This window comes from Tupaia chinensis, unplaced genomic scaffold (assembly GCF_000334495.1).
Source record: "Tupaia chinensis unplaced genomic scaffold, TupChi_1.0 Scaffold149658_1, whole genome shotgun sequence".
Classification (NCBI taxonomy): domain Eukaryota; kingdom Metazoa; phylum Chordata; class Mammalia; order Scandentia; family Tupaiidae; genus Tupaia; species Tupaia belangeri.
Genome location: NW_006209503.1, coordinates 409,958 through 433,818, shown reverse-complemented (window position 1 = coordinate 433,818; position 23,861 = coordinate 409,958). Strand labels below are relative to the sequence as shown.

At 39.8% G+C, this 23,861-nt stretch overlaps 1 protein-coding gene across 5 annotated transcripts in view; it reads left to right on the top strand.

Moving 5' to 3' along the window:
- The window catches only part of ATP13A3 (ATPase 13A3), a 102,383-nt gene that overhangs the window by 76,983 nt on the left and 1,539 nt on the right, over positions 1 to 23,861 (top strand). For 3 of the 5 annotated variants that reach the window (XM_014585363.2, XM_006171452.3, XM_014585362.2), the window contains 5 exons: positions 4,358 to 4,535; positions 6,567 to 6,754; positions 8,530 to 8,618; positions 14,799 to 14,879; positions 16,287 to 16,376. In XM_014585363.2, the coding sequence (XP_014440849.1) occupies positions 4,358 to 4,535; positions 6,567 to 6,754; positions 8,530 to 8,618; positions 14,799 to 14,879; positions 16,287 to 16,376 (626 nt within the window). Of the gene's footprint in view, positions 1 to 4,357; positions 4,536 to 6,566; positions 6,755 to 8,529; positions 8,619 to 14,798; positions 14,880 to 16,286; positions 16,377 to 23,861 lie in introns of those variants that run through there. The other 2 variants (XM_014585364.2, XR_003548395.1) reach the window with 2 other exon arrangements.

Genomic DNA, 23,861 nt, shown 5'->3' with positions numbered 1-23,861 from the left:
TCGTGGTTGCCGGGAGTGCCTTAAAGTAGATACTGTCTTTGTGTTATTGCTACACAACATACAAAAGCTCTAAGCAAAGTCATCATCTCCTGCTGGGCTTAACAGATAGAAGAAACCTGTGGTTAGCCAGAGAAGGCCAGGAGAGGCTTTAGAACCATGAGGGGCTCCACAGCTAAAGCACAAGGCTTTGCCTTCCCTATAAAAGATTGAGCACAGAACAACAGAACGGGCCATGGTGCTCTCCAGCAAAGATGCCGGGTCTGTCTGACCCCGCTTTTATCTGTCTGCCTTTTTTCAGTCCAAAGCCCTTCTGCTTGGAGCACCCTGTATCTTTGCCCTTGGGCAGGGGCAGTGGTCTTCATTGCCATCTCCATGTTGAGTAGACTGAAGCGGAGGAAGAAGAGGGCTGGTCTTATTGTCTCAGGGGTGGGAGAAGTGGGAAAGGAGGCAGGTGATGACATTTATGGAAACGTGTCGTCATTTCTGTCTTGACTTTTTTGCTTTTTCATTTCTCTACAAATGATCCTTTGTAGCCCCAATCCTCTTCCACTGTTGGCTTTAGTTCCCTGACCTGCCTGCCTTCCCTTCTTTTTTTTGGGTGTGATTCTCCTGCCTCAGCCTCCCAATTGGGACTACATGCACATACTATCACACTTGACTTTTAAGGTGGGCTGGTGGGTTGAACCTGACTCTCCCAGGTTCTCGGTGTTTAGGTCTTGTTGTACAACCAGACACTGGCAGCTGGCATTTATCTTTTCCTTTCAACGCTTGGAGGTCAGCGATTTTGTTGGTGAGGGAAGTCCTGATCATAAAGTCCATTGCGTTTGCACAATATAGTAGTATGTTTATTCCCTTCTGCCTTAAGTCCTGGTGCTTATTTCTCTTACTTACAGTAAATGTTCTTTGTGGCATTTTTTTCCTAGTATAGGACACTTTTGTTTGCATTAAAAACCTGTGCACAAGCAGTCTAGGAATGTAGTTTCTAAGGCCTGTGATGCTGGAAGCCACATGCTGACCATGGGTTCAGATCCCCAGGATGGCAGATCGCCATGAAAACATGCCGGGCTCATGATCCTGAGGAGTGAGAGGATTGGGGAGAGAGAGTGATAGCATGCAGAAACCCTGTGGAGGGGTGCTCATGCTCACTCTGTCTCCTACTTGCACAAAAGCACTCCATCATTAAGAAAAAAAAATTTTTTATTGAAAAACAAAACATATAGGCAGATATCCTTTCTCCCCAGTGATCTTACCTTCATCTGGGAACTCTTGTCCTTGGTTGACAGAAGCTGCTTCTCCTGTTATCTTGACTTTTTTTTTTTTTTCCTTTGGAGAGATTTTTCACCATAGGGCGCGTGCGCTCAACAGACAGAGACATAGAAACAGAAAGCGAGAAATCACCCCCCAGGGGGGATGGTCACGCTGCAGTCCCTTCTTTTCCATTCTCTTCTCGGGATCCTGGGCACGCACGCACACACGCCTGGCGTGAGCCTCAAGCCACCGGATCCGGGATGCGAACCGCGGTCGACCACGTGGGAGTCCCGCAACACAGCCATTACGCTAACTGCTGGTTCCCATTGACTTTTTTTTTAAGCCATACTTTCTAAAGTTATCAAAGCAGCCAGTGCTGGCAATAAATTCTTCAGCTTTAGATCGTTCATATTCCTTTTGCTTTAAGTTGTCACATAATGACTTTACCTCTTCTCAAATTATATTAGAGCCTGTAGGTATTTCTTTCTTACCTGCATCCTCATAAACACTGCATTTTAAATATCAGGTTAAAAAAAAAAGTCACAAGATGTGCAAGGTGTCCAGGCTTGAGGGTGTAGATACAGTGATGGCTTCACAAATGTTCTTTTCTTATGAGTACTCATTTATTTTGCAATGGCAGGCAACTGCACCTACAGAACCCAGTCTATGGTATATACCAGGCGATCTAAGATTTTCTTGTAATGTCATGACTTTGATTGCTGGGAGTGCTGCCAGCATCACTAGTGACACTTGCTATAGGCCTCACAGTATTATTCCAGGTTGATGCTGTTGCACTTGAAATGATGAACAGTACATAAGAACCATGAGAAATACTGCTTTTTACTGCAATATGCAGTTTATTAGAAAGACAAATTGTTCACGTGGAGATGATTAGTGTTACAGGACATTTTAAACAGATGCACGCTTGGACTCACTGCAATAGCTACAGGAGATGGCTGTGAAGTTATTATAGAAGTCTAGTACAACTGGGACCAGCAGTTAGCATAATGGCTACGTTGCTGGACTACCATGTAGTCGACCATGGTTTGAGTCCTGGACCCAGTGGCTTAAACTCATGCTAGGCGTGTGTGCATGCGTGCCCAAGATCCCGAGAGGAGAATGGAGGAGAAGGGGTTGCAGCATGGCCATCCCCCCTGGGGGGTGATTTCTTGCTTTCTGTCTCTCTGTCTCTCTCTGTGTTTCTGGTGAGCGCACACGCGCTATAGAAAAAACCCCTCAAAAAAAAAAAAAGGGAAAAGAAAAAAAAGTCTAGTACAAACTAATGTTTTTGAAAATTTGTTTCTTTATTCATGATAGAGTATGCGTGTGTGCATGTGAGGAGGAGAGGGAAATGAACACCCTCCAAAAGGTCTGGTCATGCCATGATCCCCATTTTCTAGTCCCTCACCCATCAGATCTTTGGCTTGTACAAATTGTATGCAGTTATAATTTAATACTATATATATGTTTACATTTCTTTAAACTGAAGTTTTTTCAAATTATTGCAAATCTCCGAAAATATTTCCAGACTGTTTATGGAAAAGGATACTCAGCGTAGAGGTAAACTTGTGCAGTTCAGACTGTGTTGTTCCGGGTCAACTGTAATTATAAAGGGAAAGAAACCTTTTTTTTTTCTTTTTTTAGGTTTTTGCCTTAGGGCAGGTGTACTCACCCAAGAGAGAGAGAGAGAGGGGGGAGGTGCAAAATCACCCCCCGCCAGGGGGATGGCCATACTGCAATCCATTCTCCTCTCAGGATTTTGGGCATCCACACACACCCAGCATGATTTCAATCTACTACGTCCAGGACTCAAACTGTGGCTTGCTATGTGCCTTAACCACCATGCCACCTGCTGGTCTGAGAAAGAGAAACTTGACAGAGTGAAAACTTGGTAGAAACTACGTTAATAAGTGATTAAAGCCTTTGTTAATCTTACTGCTGTGTTTATATTGCTTCAAACTTTGGTTAATGTCTTTTTTTAATAAAGATTTTTTTTCATTTGTTTATTGCTGTTTTTTAATTCACCAGAGAGAGAGAAGTGAGAAAGTAAGCCTCCAGGTCTAGGACTCAAACCATGGTCAGCCATGTGGGAATCCAACACCTCAACCAACACACACTACCTGCTGGCCCCTTTTGTTAATGTCTTAAGGGAAAGAAATATTAACTATAGCTTTGTTATTAAGGACTCAGGAAATAATAACAGACTTATTTATAAGAGTAGTGATTAATTTTTAGTTTTTGTGTGTGTGTGTATATATTTTTTTAATGTGTATTAGCTTTTTCTCTGAATTTCAATAGAAGTGTAAAAAGTACCATGGTTATTTTTGTGTATGTGTACTAGAGGGTACATGCATTCTCCAGGAAGAGAGGTAATGCACCCTTCCATGAGAAATGGTCACACTGTAATCCCTTCTCCATCTTTTCCTCCTTTGGGGAATTTGGGCACCCATGCATACAATTCTTGGTGTGTTTCTCAAGCACCAGGTCAGAGACTCAAAAGTTGGCCATGTGGGATTCAGCTGTCTTAACCACCAGGCCACAGAGCTGGCCCTAAGGCAATTTTTTTAAAGTTAGTTTATTTATACCATGAATAAGAGAGACAGATACAGTATTCCTGGCAAGGTCCTAATGCCATGATCCACTCCCAGCTTCAACCACCCCTTCCCCCACCCCAGCTCATGGACATGCAAATGCCTGGCATCCTGGGAAGGTCTGCAGATGCCAACCAGGAACCTGCCCATGTGGATCTGCCTCATAGAGTGTTGCATTTTATCTCTGTAGCTCTATTTGGCCCCTTCCTGAGCCATTTTTGAAAAAGCCTAAATTGTTCACTTTCAAGATGATTTAGTTAGGTATGACATGTGGCTTGGTTTGGGAGTTTATTGGGTTGTTGGGAAAGTCATGACTTTTGCATAAAAAAAGTAGAAAAATACATCATGACTATCTTGGTGACCTAATGTTATATAAACATTTAAATTTATTTGGTTTTAAAATTCATTTTAAAAAACTGTTAGAAACAAGTTTTTAAAGTTCTAAATGGATTTAATTGTGGCTTTTATAGTGACATTAATTTAGATACAAATCTCTGCTTATTTTCTTTTCAACATAGTGAGTTTAAATCCTGCCTGGAAGGAACTCGTGGCACAAAGGCCACCTTCAGGTCTTATATCCGGGGCTCTTCTCTTCTCCGTTTTGTCTCAGATTATCATCTGCATTGGATTTCAATCTTTGGGATTTTTTTGGGTCAAGCAACAACCTTGGTATGAAGTATGGCAGCCACATTCAGAGTAAGTCGGCTATTACATGCAAGAATCTGTGTAAAATGTGTACAAGGTACAGCTATGTAAAACTGAGCCTGGTGGCGTGGTAAGGTAGCTGAATGAGCCAGCTTCTCAGAAGGCTGAGGCCACATAGGTGCCTGCCCACCCTAAAAGGCTGGGAGTGTTCTTGCATTTGTATGGTTGCAGCTACTCGAGGCTGAAGTAGGAAGATCATAATACAGTGAGACCCTAAACACCCTAAAATACCGAACACACATAAATATATACCCAACAACAACAAAAAAATCTATAAATTTATATAAATGTTTGCACGTAGCTCGATTTAAAATGCTTAAACTAATGTAGCCTCTATTTGCCTTTATATCATGATAACTCCTTTCATATGTAGGAAATTGTTCTGGCGAGGTCTACTACTACTAAGATGTGAACCTTAGGCCAATTTCTTAATTTGTTACTGAACCTTGCTTTTCTTATTTGTGAAATGATAACATTGGAATTAATCTCGAGGGTCTCTTCTAAACCCAGAAGGTCTATACTTCTAACTTTTCTATCCCCAGTGTACGATTAAATCTCAATTTTGAGAAAGGTATTATTCTTCTGTTTATTTGTAGGATATTCTACAGTTTACAAATTATGGTAACATTATTTTAAGTGATTAAATGTGTATATTATTTACTAACATAATTTCATAGGATTAAGTTTTCAGATGTAAACATGAAGTTTTAGTTTGCCTGATTGAGGGAGATTGTCTTTAAAAGTTTTAAGAACTTTGGGTCCAACAGACGGCATAATAGTTATGTCACTGGATTCCCACATAGTCGACTACGGTTTGAGTCCCGGACCCAGTGGCTTAAACTCCGGCCAAGTGCATGTACCTGGGAGCCCAAAATCCCAAGGGGAAATGGAGGAGGAGAGACTGGTACATGGTCGTCCGTGTCCCCCCACCCCTCCCCGGGGGGAGGGTGATTTCTCACTTTCAGTTTCTCTCTCTTTGTCTCTCTGGTGATTACATACACCCTATAGCAAAAATCTCTAAAGAGAAAAGAAAAAGAAATTGGGACCAGCAGTTAGCATAATAGCTATGTTGCTGAACTCCCATGTTGCTAACTGCGGTTTGAGTCCCGGACCCGGTGGCTTAAACTCAGGCCGGACTCGTGTGCGCATGTGCCCAAGATCCCAAGAGGAGAATGGAAGAGAAGGGATTGTGGCGTGGCCATCCCCCCGGGGGGTGATTTCTTGCTTTCTGTCTGTCTCTGTCTTTCTGGCGAGCACACACACTCCATAGCAAAAACCTCTCCCCCCAAAAAGAAATTTAATCTTGTTTTCTTATGGGTGTGTACAAACACTGCACATGAAAAGGAAAAGGTGGGGTTGTCTTGAGGATCTTTCTAGGGTTCATTTGTAGCAGATTTAATGTTTTGTTACCTCTCACATGTGTGCGTAGTAGTGAATGTTTTAGCAATGGATATTGGGGCTTCTTGTACCTAGTTCTGTGTGTATCTGACAGTGTTGTTCTCCTGCAAGTGGAAATGAGGCAGAGCCAGGGTAGAGAAGATTGAGGGCCATCTCAGTTGCAAGTGCTTTGCCTAGGCACTTACTCAAGTCATCTTTCGCAATCCCCACAGTAGCCTGTGATGTAGCAGCTGGCATTCATATTTATAAGGCAAGAAATAGGTTCAGAGAGGTTAAATAATAATTTCTCAGTTATGGCTAAAAAGTGGTAGAGCAAATGTCATGTACATGGTCTATTTACTATTAAAATAACTCCAAGAATGCAAAAAGTGAAGGAACCTTACTAATATGCATTTCATTCTAGTTTTTTTTTTAACTGATTGGAATAGCTGCTTACAGAGGAAAAATATCCTTAAAACTTTTCCATTAATATTTGTCCTAAATTTTTTTCATGGTATTATTAGATGGTTTGCTATAAACAGCCATTTATTTCTGTTTGTTATAACAGGGATCCAAGAGGAAGTTGAGGTTAAAATGTTTTAAATTGGTTTTATATTTACTGAAGCAAAACTTTTTGTGTTTTAGTGCTTGCAATACATCAAGAAGCCTACATTGGAATTCTTCACATTCAGACAATGAAACTGAACTTGATGCTCACAATATACAAAATTATGAAAACACCACAGTGTTTTTTATCTCCAGTTTTCAGTACCTCATAGTGGCAGTTGCCTTTTCAAAAGGAAAGCCTTTCAGACAACCTTGCTACAAGAATTGTAAGTTTGATATTTTGACAACTTTTGTTTCCCCACTTTAAAAATGATATAGAAGAGAGTAGTTATAACTCTCATTCCAAAGTAATATAGATCTCCACAGATAGAATGAACCTAATGATTTAGATGTTTACTGTCTTATTTTAAGATCATGGTTGTTGCCACCTTACATTTAAATTTTAAAGCCACTAGCATCCTGGTTTTCATGTCCTGTTACTTCTAGCTCCAACTCTTGTTTGTATAATCTGGTGGGGTTTTTTTGTTGTTTTTTGTTGTTGTTGTTTTTTTGAGAGGTTTTTCGCTATAGGGCACGTGCGCTCGCCAGAAAGACAGAGAGAGACAGAGAGATAGAAAGCGAGAAATCACACCCTAGAGAGGATGGCCACCCCACAATCCATTCTCCTCTCGGGATCTTGGGCACGCATGTACACGCGCCCAGCGTGAGTTCAAGCCACCGGGTCTGGGACTCAAACCATGGTTAACTACGTGGGAGTCCAGCGACATAGCCATTATGCTAACTGCTGGTCCCTGTATAATCTGTTTTAAAGGAGTTAGAATTGGAACTAGAGTCTCTAGCAGGTGGCCTGGTGGTTAAAGTGCTGGACTCCCACGTGGCTTATTGTGGTTTGAGTCCTGGACCTGGCATCCTGCTTTATCCCTTTCTCTATCTCTCTCTCTCTCTTTCTCTCATGGTGAGTTCACATGTAGCAAATTAAAAAATGGTAATGAGATTAATTAAAATAATTTTTTCAAAGAGAATTGGGAGTGGAAACAGATTCCTTAGTTCACACTATGGTGGTTGTACTTTTCTTCTGAGTGGTCTGCACATCATTGGCTCTCTTTTTATTTCGTGAGCTTATTTTAAGTATACTTCTTCCATGAGAGAGAGAAAGAGAGACAAAAAGTCCCAAACAGAGTCCTCAGGGTTCTTGTACTTCAGTCCACCTCCAGTCCCAGCCAGCCCAGATCGTACACCTCGTCTGCTCAAGGAGTTTCCGGGCCAGCACACCATCCTGTGACTTCCCACACCAGTCCAGCCACACCATGGCCTGATTCCACTTTTTCTTTTCTTTAATAGGTTTGTTTGTTTGTTTGTTTATTAAGAAAGAGAAGTTTTATTTATTTCTAGCTAGCTTTTGGCTAACATTTCCTGTAGAAATATTTTCATCGATTAAGTAAATGAATACAATGGATTTACTTACCAGAAATATACTGAAATTAACTTAGAATGCCTCTATTTAGGATTGTGATATACTTACTAATGAAAATGAATGTTACTCAGCATTTTGCAATCCACAATAATTATCACTAAGTACATGTTTTAAATGATAATTGTATTTTGCTGTACATATTCTACTAGGTTGTCAGGAAAGTCATGGCATTTTTTTCTATGCAAAAATGCATCATGATTTTCCAGACCATCTAATAGTCTCAGTGAAATAATTGACTTCATTATCTTAAGTAGCTGCTGTCTGGGGGCACACAAATAAATGTTCGTAATGATCTGTATTTTTTTTTTAACTGTCGATTATTTTCCAACATGCTCTTAAGGTTAAATAAAGCTAGTGGGCTTTAGATGTCTAACAGCACATTATATCCACAAATCTTCTGCGGGCCTGAACAATGTCTCATACTCCAAGAAATAAGAGATCACTTTATGTATGTCACCAACTTCAATAGAAGTATTCAAAACTAAATTTAGGATTGTCAGTATACCAGTTATTAATGGGTATATTTATTTAAAGGAACTTTCTAATTAACTGTTTTACCTTTTCCAGATTTTTTTGTTACATCTGTGATTTTTTTGTATGTTTTCATACTATTCATCATGTTGCATCCAGTTGCCTCTGTGGACCATGTTCTCCAGGTAAGGCTCAGTCACGTCGTTTAGTACTGGTTGTCTGATGATTGACTGCAACTGGGAAAGTAGTAGGAAGACAGCAGCAGAAGGTAGCACATTAGCTAGTAGTATGTGAAATTTAAACAGTGACTTAAGACCTATCCCCTTCTTACGTTCCTAGGGAAGGAGACTGAATTGTCTGTATCTTTTTTTTTTTCCCAGGATCTCTTTCCAATTTTTTTTTTTTTTTTTGAGAGGTTTTTGCTACAGGGCACGTGCACTCACCAGACAGACAGAGACAGAGAGACAGAAAGCGAGAAATCACCCCCCAGGTGGGATGGCCACACTGCAAACCCTTCTCCTCCATTCTCCTCTCAGGATCTTGGGCACGCATGCACACGCGCCTGGCATGAGTTTAAGCCACCAGGTCCAGGACACAAACCATGGTGGACTACATGTGAGTCCAGCGACCTAGTCATTACACCAACTGCTGGTCCCTCTTTCCAGATATTTTAAGATGCAGTTAAAGTAATCAAAGATAATTTTTAAAATTAAAAACATAATTAAAATAACAACTTTTATTGGCTACACCTCTTAAGTCTCTGCTTCTGGTTCCATTTACTTTTGTTTACAGTTTGAATGTCCCCTGGTCTTTTTAATTTGCCATAGGGTGTGTGCGCTTGCTGGAAAGACAGAGACAGAAGGAAAGTGAGAAAGCATCTCTCTGGGGGGTGATGGCCACACTGTAATTCTCTTCTCCATTCTCCTCAGGATTTTGGGTGCACACGTACCTGGTGTGTTTTTCAAGCTTCTGAGTCTGGGACACCATCATGCAGTCAGCCATGTGGGATCCAGTGTGTTAATCACCACGTCACCTGCTGGCCCAGTCGTTGGTCTTTAAAAACAAAAAGTCGTGGTTGTGATATCCGTTTACCTTTTGGACCTTTACCACTCACCTCTTGCCTCTTTTAAGTTTTTGCTGTAGGGCACCTGTACTCACCAGAGAGAGACAAAAGGGAAAGTGAGAAATCACTCCCAGGGTGGGGTGGCTGTATTACAGTCCTTTCTCCTCCATTATCCTCGTGAGATTTTGGGCGTACACATGCACCCACCATGATTCTGAAACTGCTGGGTCTGGAACTCCAACCGTGAAGTCAGCCACGTATGATGCAGTGCTTTAACCTCCACACCACCTGCTGGCCCGCCAGCCTATTTCCTGAATATTCTACACATGCTGACTCTTCCTCTCTGACCATTTGTTACTTTTTCTTTTGGTTTATAGGATAAATGTGTGTGCCAGAGACAGAGAAAGAGGGTAACATACCACCTCCCCAAGTGGTATGGCCGCACCGCAGTCTCTTCCATTATTATCCCTTGGGATTTTGGGCACACATGTACAAACACCTGACATGTTTTTAAGCCATTGTGTCTGGGATTTGAACTGTGTAGTCAGCCATGTGGGATCTAGCTGCCTTAACCACCTGCTGGCCCCTATTGCTTTTACTTAAAAACTTTGCAAATGGTGAAGTACTTGTTTTTTTATGCAAAAGAACATGCATCTGTATGTTAAACATAATAATAAAATAATATCATAAGGAGCCCATCAGCTATCCTAAAAAGTAACATTACCAATCAATGAGGCACTCTTGCATACCTTTCTCCAGAGACATTGAGGAAAGCTCATTCTAAATTGCCCCTCATTCTCTTGCTTTTTATTACATAGTAAACCATACACACAAACACACACACACTTAGGGGAAGTTTTTTATGCACATATGGGAAAAAGGCAAGTCAGTAAAATACAAAGATGGTATAGTCTACAGACATATGTATCTATATATAGGAAGAGAGAGTTCTAAAACATAGTTTAGCTTTTCCACTTTACAACAATGGTATCTTGTTCTTTGTATTTTTCTGACCTGCTGTTTTTCCCCATCAGCATTGTTTCTAACATTATTCTTGTTGATATATGCATTTCATTTTCACCTCTATGTAGTATTCCATTATAAGAATATATAATATTCTTATATAGGCTGGCAGGTGTTGTGGTTAAAGACGCTGGATTCTCACAGGGGAACCATAGTTCAAGTCCTGGACCTGGTGGGCTTTCTCGCTTTCCCTTTCTCTCTCTCTCTCTGTCTCTCTCTGGTCAAATTAAAAAATAATAACAAATGGAATTAAATAAATCTTAAAGAAAAAAAGAGGGAGAGAATGCACTGTAATTCACTTCCCTGTTGGTTATAGTCTTCTGCTGTATTTAATGGTGCTGCTATGAACATTCTTTTCACATGTTACTTAGGGTATGGGAGTAAGTGGTGGTGCACCATGAAGTGGTGGTGGAAGCAGTTCGCCCTCGATACAAGCAGTGTAGTGTGGTATGCTGCAGGCAAGAATTTAAAAACAGTAAGGAAGCCTATTAAAGCCATCTGCTTTGGCAGCCGGGTGTGCAGTCACTTGCGTACGGAGCTGCTGTGCTGGGCTCATATCCCTAACCTGGTCAACCTGAACACATTGGGCATGTATGTGCGTGCCCAAGATCTTCAGGAGCTGGAGGCTGGGAAAAGGGGATCCTGGCATAATGAGACCCTGTTGAGGTTGCTTCTCCCTATCTCTCTCACAGACATACATGTGCAGACACTATCAAGAAATGAAAAAAAAAGATCTTTTAAATATTGCTATGTGCTAGCATTTCTAAAGAATATTAGTGATAATACACTCTTCCTACTGCTACCCACCTTCTATGGGTATACCACTCGGGACCAAGGGTTTCTCGTAGACATTCTAATGTGATTGTGCGCTTGCACTCCATCTTTCTAAGATTAGTTGTCCAAAGTGATTGTATCAATTCATACTTCCCTCAATGTGTGGGAATCTCATTGCATAGTTGTACTAGTACTTTGTCTTGTTCTTGTGGATGTAAAATGTTATATCATGATGGCTTGAATTTGCTCATAGTATTAATTTTAAATTACTAAAAGAGTTGAGTGTTTTTGCTTATGTTTATTGGCCATTTTTAGTTTTTGGATTTTAGTTTACCTTTTCACTATGTGTTCACTTGCCTAAAAATGCCTTGGTAGAGCCCTGCCCCCAATCATTGCTATGACCTGCTCTCTTGGCAGTGTGAGTACAGTCTATGACGTTCACATAACAGAATCTCCTAAGGGTACATTTCGTTAAGTGACAAAACTGTATGTGACCCTTAGTTGTGAGGAGCTCTGTATTTTCTTACTTAGTTCTCTTTGTGACAGTACCACATTGTCTAAATTACTAAGGCATTGTAAGGAATCTCACATTGTTGTTGATCATGATATTTTGTACTTTCTTGAGTTTTTCCTCTTGGACTTTAGTTTAGCTTTTTAAATATTAGGAAGAACCCTAGTAGAATTACTAAATTACTGAGTTAATATTTGGAGAATTGATTCATTTTCCCTTACGTGAACAATATCTGTATTTCTTTGGACCTTCAGTATCTTTCAATAACTAATAATTTTTTTCTTTAAGTTTTTTTGTACTTTTTTTGTTACATATTCCTGAATTGTTATAGTTTCTGTTCTACTGATAAGTGATAGCTATTTAAAATGACATTTGGTAATTCATTCATGCTTATTTATTCACTGCAGATTTTTTAATTATTTTGTATTGAGAAGCCTTGTCAAGTTTTTCATGTTTTAGATTCTGTAGATGTTTTAGATTCTTTTGTTTAGGCTATCAGCATAAATAAATAATTACAATCTCCATTCTTTGGAGTTGACTGACACTCAGATGTTGAAACCAACTTTGCATTCCTAGAGTAAATCCTATTTGGTCGTGATGCAGTCCTTTTTAAACTTCATGGATTTGAGGTGCTACAATTTCTTTTGGATATTTCACATCTGTTACAGGAATGAAATCAGACTTAGGTTTTCTTTCTTCTGTGTTATTGACAAATTTAGGTATTAAAGCTATTATATGAGTTTTAAAGAATGAATCTTCTATTAGATGGACCTCTCCATTATGTGTTTAACTAGTTTCGTTTTGATATTTAGGTTGTTTCCTGTTATTAGGTCATTGGGAAAGTCATGATATATTTCTCAGTGCAAAGATGTGGCATGACTTTCCCGGTGACCCAATATAAACAATAGTATATTTTAAATCCTTTCACACTTCATTACAGAGAAAATTATATGTTTTAAATTTGCCATAGGCGCATGTGCTCACTAGGGAGGGAGAGAGAAGGAAAGTGAAAAAGGGCCTTCCTATTCCCCACTTGCCCCCATAGGGCATGGTCACACCACAGTCCCTTCTCTCTCATTTTTTCCTCTTTGTGAGATTTTGGGCACACACACATGTGCATCTAGTGTGTTTCTCAAGCCACCAGTCCAGGACTCAGACTGTATGGTTGCCCATGTGGGATCCAACTCCCTTCTCATTATAGTTTTGCATCACTTTGCTCTCTTGTGGCTTTTTCCTGCCTCTGTGCCTTCTCATTTTCCATTGTGGTGCTGCTCCCTCGCCTGTTCCTAATGTTAAAAATCTCCAACCTTTATATGCTCAGCTCAGCTCTCGCTCCTGAGCTTTAGAGCTGCATATCTGCTAACGTGGAATATTACTGAGCGTTCCACCCAACAGATCCCTCAAATTCAGCATCTGAAAAATCAAGCTCTTCATGTTCTCCCTCAACCCTACCTCTCCTGTTTTCTTGGTACCACTGTTTATCCTAGTCAGAGTGAGTGTACATGTGCCTGTCTTTGTCTTTTCCCTCTCTTTACCTAGCCATTCAGTTGTTAGAGTCTTTAGTTTTCTCATTGTGAATCTGTGTTTACTACAGTTCCTTTTGCTCTTGATTTTTTGCTACTATTCTGATTTGGGCTGCCATTATTTCTTGTTTGGATCATTGCAGCAGTCTCCCCATCTCCATCTCTCTCACTAGAGGGCAATGGTGTTTTTTCCTAAAACAGATTATGCCACTCCCTAGCACTTCACAGATTATCTTATGTACTGGATAGATATTTGCTGACTAAAGGGATGAATGCCATAATGGGATTTTTTGGTTTGCTTTCTGCTTTTATTTTTTGGACCTTAGAAATGAATCAGGTTTAAAAGTGAAAACTTGGCGTGTATTTCTTAAATTGGTCACTGTTCTTATATAAATTCATCTCTAATGTTTCGTCTAGTACTTCTTTATTAGATTGGTATTTGCCTTATTATTTAAAAGTAGGTTTTTATTTTAGAAATAAGGACTTACTGAGGGACTAGCAGTTGGCATAATGGCTATGTCGCTGGACTCCCATGTAGTTGACTACGGTTTGAGTCCCAGACCTGGTGGCTTAAACTCACGCTAGGTGCTTGTGCGTGTATGCCCAACATCCCAAGACGAGAATGGAAAAGAAGGGATTGAGGCATGGCCATCCCCCCTGGGAGGTGATTTCTCACTTTCTGTCTCTGTCTTTCTGGCGAGTGCACACTCCCTATAGCAAAAACCTCTCCCCCGCCCCCCCAACAAAAGGACTTACTGAGAATAGCAGATGATGTAATGGTTATATTGGAACTTCCACATAGTTGACTGCAGTTCAAGTCCTGGACTCGGCCATTCCCCTGGGGGGGGTGGTGATTTCTCATTTTCTGTCTATCTTGTGAGCACACGTGTTCTATTGCAAAAATCTCTCTTTAAAGGGGGGAGGGGGGACTAGCAGATGGCATAATGGTTATGTTGCTGGACTCCCACATAGTCCAACCGAAAGTCTCAGATTGAACAGCTTAAAACTCATGCTAGGTCCGTGTATGTGTGCCCAAGACTCCAAGAAGAAAATGGAAGAGAAGAGATTGTGGCTTGGCCATCCCTCCTAGAGGGTTATTTCTCTCTTTCTGTCCCTCTCTCTGTCTCTAGCGAGCACATGTGCCCTATAGCAAAAATATCTCCAAAAGATAAAAAGATAGATACTTATTAGAATTTCATGGTGTAGTAGAGAAGGGGCTTTTGAGTCTGAGTGAATAGGATTTTACTGTGTTCAACTGCTTAATATTTCTTAAGCCTTGATTGCTTATACTTTAGTTTTATCATCTGAAAAGTGGACAAAATATGTTCAGTGGCATTATTGAAGATTAAGTAGATAATGTGTGTGAAGTGTTTGGAACATAAAGGAATTCAGTGAATTTGGAAATTATGATATAATGCTATAATATCAGTGACATAGAGCAGTTTTAACTTGAACTTTTTTTGTCTTACAGATAGTATGTATACCGTATCAGTGGCGTGTAACTATGCTCATCATTGTTCTTGGCAATGCCCTTGTATCTATCGTGGTGGAGGTAAGCACTTCAGGTAGTCAGATGGCTGTCCCGTTGATTTGGGCTTGTTGGGCGACTTAATGGTAAATGGAGAAGGAGCACAGGTAGCATTATAAAAGCCTACAGGTCTGTTTTATTTTGGGCCAGTTGATTTAGCCTTCTGTCCTGACCTTTTTCATGAACTAATAATAGTACTATTAAGGGATATGACTTAATTGCACTCACGTAGAAGGAGAAAATAAGCAGAAGATAGCACAAAGGAGTGATGAGTAGCAAGGAGAAAAGTTGGTGCCCAGGTAGCCCATGAACTGAGCTAGAGGCTGTGAAACCAGAGTGGGCACGTGCCATCTGTGTTCTGGGATGTACAGTCAACATCTCCTATTTAAGGAGCAGGAGGCTTCCCCCAGGAAATACAGTAAAAATTAGTAACAGAAGAATTGATTGATAATATAAAATATTGATCATTATGGCCTTACCTAGCTTCAGCATTGATTCCTGGAACTTCTTCCTTGATATTTACCTTCAAATGACCTGGAGAGGTCTTAATTCAGTGTGCGCTGCATAATTTCCCTCCATTAGGAGTGCTGTTTGTCCGCTTCTTTAAAAGGACCTGGAACGTTCTCACTAGCTGCTTGCTACCAAATTTAGTCTACCCTTAGAATTGCTATCATAATTTACTCCTGTAGTAGCAGTATAAGCAAAAGAAGAGGGATAGATGTGATTTTTAACTTAAGGGCGCCATAGTGTAGGTTTGAATTAAAATTAAGGTAATTTGTGGGGGAATGTGTATATTTTAGTGATAATAGGTCTAGACTTAAAATTATGCTTAATTTCCATTATTATCCTGGAAGATGACTTGATAGTTAAATTTGGATATGGTAGACAACATGGAAATTATGGTGCTAACCTTATTAAGTTACCTAGTGGAATGTCTTTTCTATTTTATAGAAGATATTGTGCTCTGAAAGTGTTTCTTTTTCTACAGTGTAAATTTATTTTTCTGACTCAAATGTTATTTATTTATTATTCTTACTGTCTAAAGAATTATTTGTGTTGGGCACTATGAAGCCATTAGTAGATATATATGGATTAACAGAATATTAGATACTCAATGAAAATGACTCATTGTTAAGAAAAAACTGCACATTGTAATTACTATTTTCCAATGGAAAGACTGGAGAATTCATGTAAGAGCCATGTTTTGTAGAAATTAGGAAGTTCCATTTTATTAAGAATTTTATGATGGTTTATATTTGTTACAAAAGTCCTGTTGTAGTAACTGAAATTGTCTGTGTGAAAACCATATTATGTTTTTTTTTTTTTTTTAAATAATGATGCAGCATTGGGTGAGCCTTTTTTAAAGGTACACATTAATAAAGAATGATGTGGTCTCATTTTTAATTCTTAACTCACTGGAATATCTCTCAGAACTTCTTCCTTGACATGGTCCTTTGGAAAGTTGTGTTCAATCGTGACAAACAAGGAGAATATCGCTTCACCATCACACAGCCACCGCAGGTTGGAAACTAGCACTTGCTATCAATTTCTCATTTATATATAGGCCCTTTTAGTTCTGTGCTCTGCATTTTGTAGGGTGTTCGTTTGTCTTGCTTCAACCTTTTTTCCTCATACCTGGCATTTCATTTCTTACAAGAAGTCTTAGAAGATTCATGGCAAACATTTGTTGCATGCTTTTCAGGACTTCAGAAATTTCCTAAGCTTCTTTTCCATTCCAATCCTAATGTTCTCTGTGTGTAAAGGTCTTGTTCTCAAAGGTGAGAGTTAATTTTTCCATTTCTGTCTACTTTAAATTTTGGTTTTTGTTTTCATGAATCCCACTAGAAACTGAATGAGATTCATGAAAACAAAGTTTTAAAATTAAATTGCTGCTTCTTGAATTCAAAGGCCAAAAATTTGAGAAATTATTTCTGATTTCTTGTCAGTAACTGTACCTTGATTTTGGGTGGCTTTTGATGTTTCCCAACATACGTCTTATCATTCAGAAAATGATGTGTCCGTTTTCATACAAACCATAAGTTAGGACTTTTGACTTTTTGGGTCCAGTAAATAACCTATTACTTAAAGGTAGCATAAGCTCTGTGGAAGAGAAGAGAAACAGATGAATAAAATGCCTTTCCTAGCATTAAGATGTTAGAGGACAGTGTTTGATAGAAAATATGGATTAGACTTATTTATTAAACTAATAGCTGTAAATTAAAGCTCTGTGAGCCAGTTTTTTGGTGGAGAATTTGACCGTATAAAATCTTCCACTCCCCCATCTAATCCATTGCTGTTTGTAAGTAGGCGATAAGGCTTTATGAGTGTGAGTTATAGGTCTCTTTCTCATTGTTAGGCCACAGGGAAGATTGCAGAGTTTAAGAGTTCTCCCTGGCATTTCAGAGTTGGGTCACTCACTTATTTTTAGACTTCTGTTACCTAAGTGGCAACTTTCTGAGCTTTATTTTGGTGATGAATAGGCTCGGTACCCGAGTGTAATACCACAGGACTGTTTTCTAACAGTCCCGTAGAGTGTTTTATTTCTAATGCTTCTGATGAATAGTGTTGGGCTGTCTGGAATCAGCTTTAATTTTTTCTCAAAGTAGTGAAATGCTCATACTAGAATGGGTACGATCAAAGCTATACTTGGAGCTCAGGTTCTTAAACTAAACCTTCTTCGTGTCTATTTTTTTTTCTCTTATTTACCCTCTTCAGTACTGCAAAAGGTTAATATCTTGGCTCAATTTTTTGTCCTCATGTGAAATATTTATATTGACAAGGCCCAAGCCAAGGGAAGTAGTGTAGTGGAGCTTTCCGCTTGTCCAGAGATCTCTGACTGTTGATCCGAAGAGGAAATACATATTCTGAAGAAGAGTTATACACTGATCTAGTCCAATGTGGGTATTTAAAACTTCTTAAAAATACTTGAATTGGGAATCTCTCCTAGCTTTTTCAACCAAAAATTAAGTGGAAAAAATTATGTCATTTACTTTAAGTCTTTGCCCTCCATTCCCTGAAGAGTTCGTGTCTGTCATGTGAAGTTCTGCCTTCTAGGCTATGGTTCTGAATCAGGGAGCTTTCCCAGTGGACATGTGGCAGTGTCTGGAGACATTTTTGGTACAGTTGAGGGAGCAGGGTTGCTGATTCCCTAAAGCAGATAGAGCCCAGGGATGATGCTGCTGAGTAAACCCCCTGCAGTACCCAGGACAACTCACGACTGAGAATAGGCTAGCTCAAGATGTCAGTAGTGCTGAGGCTGAAAAACCCTGCCAGAGGAGGACAGGAAAGACGAGTGCCCTGCTGCTCTCAGGGCTCATGTGGCTGCTGTAATTCTCCACCATCTTGAACCTGTGTATACACGTTTGCCCATCATGCACTTTTGTACACAGAGTCCACAAGATCTCTGCAGATTGCAACTCCCGCTTTCGGTATCAACAGGGAAGAAAAGCCTTTTTATTTTTCCTTTCTTGCAATATAGATAACAACCACTGAGTTGAGTTGTAAAGCTTCAAAGCTACAGACCCTGGACTAGGCATCAGGCTTTAGACAGAAGAATTGGGAAGTCAGAGCCTCACCTGCAAAATCTCTGGCAGCCATTTCCAGAATATCTGGTGGTCTGCTCTGCTCTGCAAGGCTGTAGGTAAACACCTCCAAGGTCCAATTCTGATTCCATTCTGCACATAAAGAAACAGCTCAGTTGACTTGCCAAGGTTGTGCTTTTTGCATTTAATGAATGGCAGAGTGGAGAGCGGAAAGTAGGGTTTCTGATTTTAAGAGGAGTGTTTTTCCACTTGATCACACTGCCTCACGTACAGCATTCATGAGCCCATAGAGATGTAAACTGATACGGTGGCCAGACAACAAAATGGAGATGAGCAGTGGGCACTGTCGTCAGTGCGGACGCTATGGTAGACACTGCGAGGCACTTTACATACATGCTCCAATTGTGAGACCAGCCTTAAGAGGTGGGAGTGTCTTTATGTTCTCTCTTCAGTTTTTACAGATGAGAAACAATCCTAGAACTAGAATTCAAAGTTAGGTTTATCTGGCCCAGGACCGTAATATTCTTAAACCACAAGCCGCCATCTAGTGATATTTTTTTAAGATGAGGTAAAGTTTTAAAATGTCATTTTATTAGACACTGTAGACATTTTCTCTTTTCCCTGCCTGCTGAATATTCCTGTAGATAACCTAGTTTAGTTAGAGAAAGGAGGATCTTTATGTAGCAGTAATTTATTTCTCATAATGATTCTTACTGCCGCTCAGTGTCTTCAGTAAATATTTTTTGTTTGTTTCTTTGTTTCACATGAGAAAGGTGGAGAAAGAGAGGGAGGGAGAGACCAACCCCCAACTGGGTCTTAATGCCATCTGCGCTATCACAGCAGGCCCTCAGTAAGTGTCTACTGAGTCAAATTAAGAACAGGCTAAAGGAAATCATTTGCAAATAATCAGAGCTAGAACTGTTTAAAGCTTATTTACTTCGTGAGACAGACATCCCCTTATTAAGGGTCTTATGCCACAGTCATATCTCCGCGTGCTTTCCCAGCCAGCCACAATCACAGAGCTCTGCACGTCCAGGCCATCCTGGGAACCAACCCCGTCCTCCATATTGTATCCAGCATTGCAGCTCATTGTGCTGCTGCTGGGCCACTGTGGCTGGGCCTAAGCTGGAAACGGTGTGGCTTTGTATCTTTTTCTGTAATGTTCTTCAGCAGCCTCGGGTGTACTATATATTCTCTGACCTCCCCCCCCCCCCAAAAAAAAATTTTTTTTTTAATTAAAAAAAGTTTTGATATGTCTGTGATTTTCAAAGAAGGGTATTAATCAGAAATGCCTTAGACTACCTTTAACTACTGAATGAAAATCTCTCTAGGCTTCCCCATCCTCTGTAGTTTTCTATACAGCTTTATTTGGGGAGATGTGTTCTGTATATTTTCTTTAGAAGCATTTATGCCTCCCTTGTGTCTGTTAAAGACTACTTTGTACTGGGTTGTTGGAAAACTCCTAATGCATTTTTGCATGGAAAAACAAAGAAAAATACATTGTAACTTTTCTGACAACCCAGTAGTAGTTATGGAACCAGAGTCATGCTATCATATATTTGATCCTGCCTGAGGATTTGTGCTTGACTTACTTTTTATCTTTATTTGTTTATTATTTTGGTGAAAAATGCAAGTGTTAATTGTAGTTTTTATGACACTTAGAATATGAGTTTAGTTAGGTTGCTAATTTGGATTGTTTTATATTCAGGATTGGTATGGAAGAAGACTTTTACAAAAACTTCAGAACCATTATAACATTTTCCTTCAAGCATGGCTTTATGTTTTACATGCTATCCATGAAAACATTTCCTAAAACACATTGCTGAAAGTAAACTGGCATTTGGCTTCTAGAATGAACAACTTGGAGTGGTCCAAGAAGCAGGAGAATTTTAGCTGTAGACCTTTTTGCAAGTTCTGTATGGTTTCTTGCCAAACTGTGATAGCCTCTTCCCTTCTCTGAGAGGATGACTTTGATTGCTTAACCATTCCTTTCAGAAACAAACTGAAAGGTAGTTACTATAGCTACTGTGTTCTCCTGCTTCAGGGACTTACGACCGAGATGTCTGGGGGCGACCCGAGCCGGGTGTTCGTTCTAAGCCTCATGGCCATCACGCTGCACGGTGCTTGCCACCTCTCCTTGCCATGGTCCTCTCTCCCTGATTGTCTCTCATCCAGCATGCCTGTGGCCTCTTCTCTTGCAGTGAACGACACTGTGTTTAAGAATATGTGGTTGTGAACTTACTAACCTGTGCGTGCATTATATAGTGTATTTTGTGTGTGTGCCATTTGAAGAAGGTAAGGGTACAAGAACGAAATGTATTTCTAATTATGGTAGAGCAGGAAGACCCCTAGTGTTTTAGGGCTTTAATTTTTTTAAACAGTTTTGACAAGAAAGGACCAGCAGATGACATAATGGTTATGTCGCTAGATTCCCACATAGTTGACTGCAGTTGGAGTCTCATACCCAGCAGCTTAAAACTCAGGCCGGGTGTGCGTGCGTGTGTGCCCAAAATCCCGAGAGAATGGAGAAGGGATTGTGGCATGGCATCCCCCCTGAGGGGTGATTTCTCACTTTCTGTCTCTCTGGCAAGCACACATGCCCTATAGCAAAAATCTCTCTTAAAATAAATCTCTCTCAGAGAGAGAGAGAGAGAAAGAGAAAGAAAGAAAAGGGGCCAGTGGGTGGCATGGTGGTTAAGGGCGCTGGATTCCCACACGGCTGACCGTGGTTCGAGTCCTGGACCTGGCAGCTAGCTTGCTTTCTTACTTTCTCTCTCTCACTCTGTCGTCCTCTTATCAAATTAAAATAAATAAATAAATACAGTTAAATTAAAAAATATTATGACAGGGGACCAACAGATGGCATAATGGTTATATTGGTGGACTCCCACATAGTCAACCGAGTCCCAGACCCAGCGACTTAAAACTCATGCCAGGCACACACGTGTGCACAAAATCTCAAGAGGAGACTGGAGAAGGGATTGCAGCATGACCACCCCCCTGGGGGTTGATTTCTCTCTTTCTGTCTCTGGTGAGTGCAAGTGCCCTATAGCAAAAATCTCTCTTAAGAGAAAATTATTGACAAGCATACATTCTTATAATAGGAATGTGAAGACATTTTTAAATGCATGTTTAATGTGAAAATAATATTGTAATTCTGTTTGCAGTTAAATTTTTTTTAATGTTTGTTCTTATTTGCCTCACTTTCTACAGATAGAGAATGATGAATTTATGTATATAAATAAATATTTGTATGTATGTGTGTGTTCTCTAATCTGGACAGAGAAGTCTGCTATGTTTCTGTGGGTTTTTTTTAGTTTTTTTTTAAATCAGCAATCAATATTAGCCATTTTCTTTGATTCTTTAACAGTGCTACTCGCTGTAAACTTTGAAGTCACAGCTTTCAGTTTGATTTAGGAACAGTGATCTTTTTCTCAGTTAGATTGAATAATATAAGTATTTTGAGGAAAAAAAGATACACATAGTGAAATACTGTGATTAACTGTTAAGTTTGTTGTGTATGGGCCTCCACTGGAAAGGAGTTATTTATTTTTTTTTGATCACCTGAATAATCCTATATATAGTGACTTCTGTATTTTAATGCTAAATATTTTCTTGTGGACTTCCTGTGATGGTAATTAAAAAAAAAATTATGAGGATAAAGAGGCTACTGGATAAATAATCTTCTAATCTTTTCCTTAGAATGTAATATAGTTTTTTGTGACCACAGTTCTTGACTTTAAATTCTCTGGAGCAGAACAGCTTGCGTATTGTTGACAAAGTAAACTAGAAGACAACCTTTAAACTTGGAAACACCAAGTTTCTGTTCGTTATGCTCTGGGTAGTGCTACAGCAAGAGGGGAAAGAACAGTAAGTTCCTGATGGTTATTTGGGTAAGATGGCGAAGACCTATGGACATACACAAAAGTTGGTTTGTCTGTCTTTAACGTTCTATAGAGTGTTACAAAACAGAGAAGGAAGGTGAAGAAGCTCCCCGGGGTGGCAGGCGACAGTCCTTTCTCCCCGTCCTCCCTTGGACTTTTAGCCATGTACACACATGCCCAGGTTTTTTTTTAAGCCGCCAGGTCCAGTACTCATACTATGGTCAGCCATGTGGCATCCAGCTGCCTTAAACACCATGCTACCAGTTGGCCCCCCAAAAATTTGAAGAGCTTTCATTTTAAAGTATTTTTGCTGTTGTCCATTAGCTAATTTAGAAACATGTGTCAGAACCTAACAGTTTTGCCTGTCTTGATCATGAAATAGTTATGCTTTTATTTTGTGGGGTTACTTCCATTGAGATTAGACCTAGTTGTAGCCTGGGTTATATGTTAATAGGCAGAAAAACAATGTGGGATTTAGAGTTTACTTTGGAGAAGCAACAGTCAAAAAAATTAAGAATTGACACTTCTTCAGAGATGAATATAACTACTACAAGTCTTGGAGTAGTCATTTAGTTTCATTTCATTTATTTCAAATTTCCACTGAGACAGATTCGGAGGGTACTTTTAGCCCTCTCTTTGACTCTTGCTTTCTTCTTTTCCAAGGGTTATTTACCTCAAGTCACATTCATTAGGATCATCAGGATTGGTCAGAAGGATTACAGTGACAGCAGGATTGGTTTGTTTGTTCGTTTCCCCACCTGGCCAGAGGGCAAAGGCACTGGCCAGAGAGGGCGGGAGAAAGCACTCCCCACGGTGTGGTCATGCTGCAGTTCCCTCTCCACTTCTTCATCCTGCTGTGATGTGGGCATGCACACGCTCTTGGCATGTTTCTCAAGCAGCTGGGTCTGGTACTCAGACTATGCAGTCAGCCATGTGGGGTCCAGCCTGACGGCAGAACTTTTTATAATTAAACAGAATAGTACCTGCTTTAAACCTTTTTATTAATATAAAATAAAAAAAATTTCATCAGTGAGGAATGTAGTTTTGTTTTTGTTTAAGAATTATTTTATTTGACTTTATTTATTTTAATTTGACCAGAGAGGGCAGAGGACGACAGAAAACAAGCCATCAGGTCTGGGACTCGAAACATGCTTGGCCATGTGGAAGTCTAGCACTCTTAACCGCCACACCACCTGCCAGCCCCGAAGACGTAGTTTTAAAGACATGATAGGCAATAAATATTATCTAAGTCCTAATTTTGACCTAACAATATTTACTTCATTCTTCATATTTTAAAATTAATATTAACAGTGACATTTTTATACTACTTTTCTTCTACAACTGATTAGGTGACTTAGTTGCCAGAAGCAGTAATAACAAAAGATAGTTTATATTCTTTAAGAAATATTTTATTTATTTATTTATTTATTTATTTGTTGCCCAAAGAGGGACAGAGTGAGGTGGTGGTGGGAGCAAGAAGCAAGCACCAGGTCTGGGACTCAAACTGTGGTTGGTGATGTGGGAGTCCAGCGCCCTTAACCAGCACGCCACCTGCCAGCCCCCAATAGGAATATTCTTTT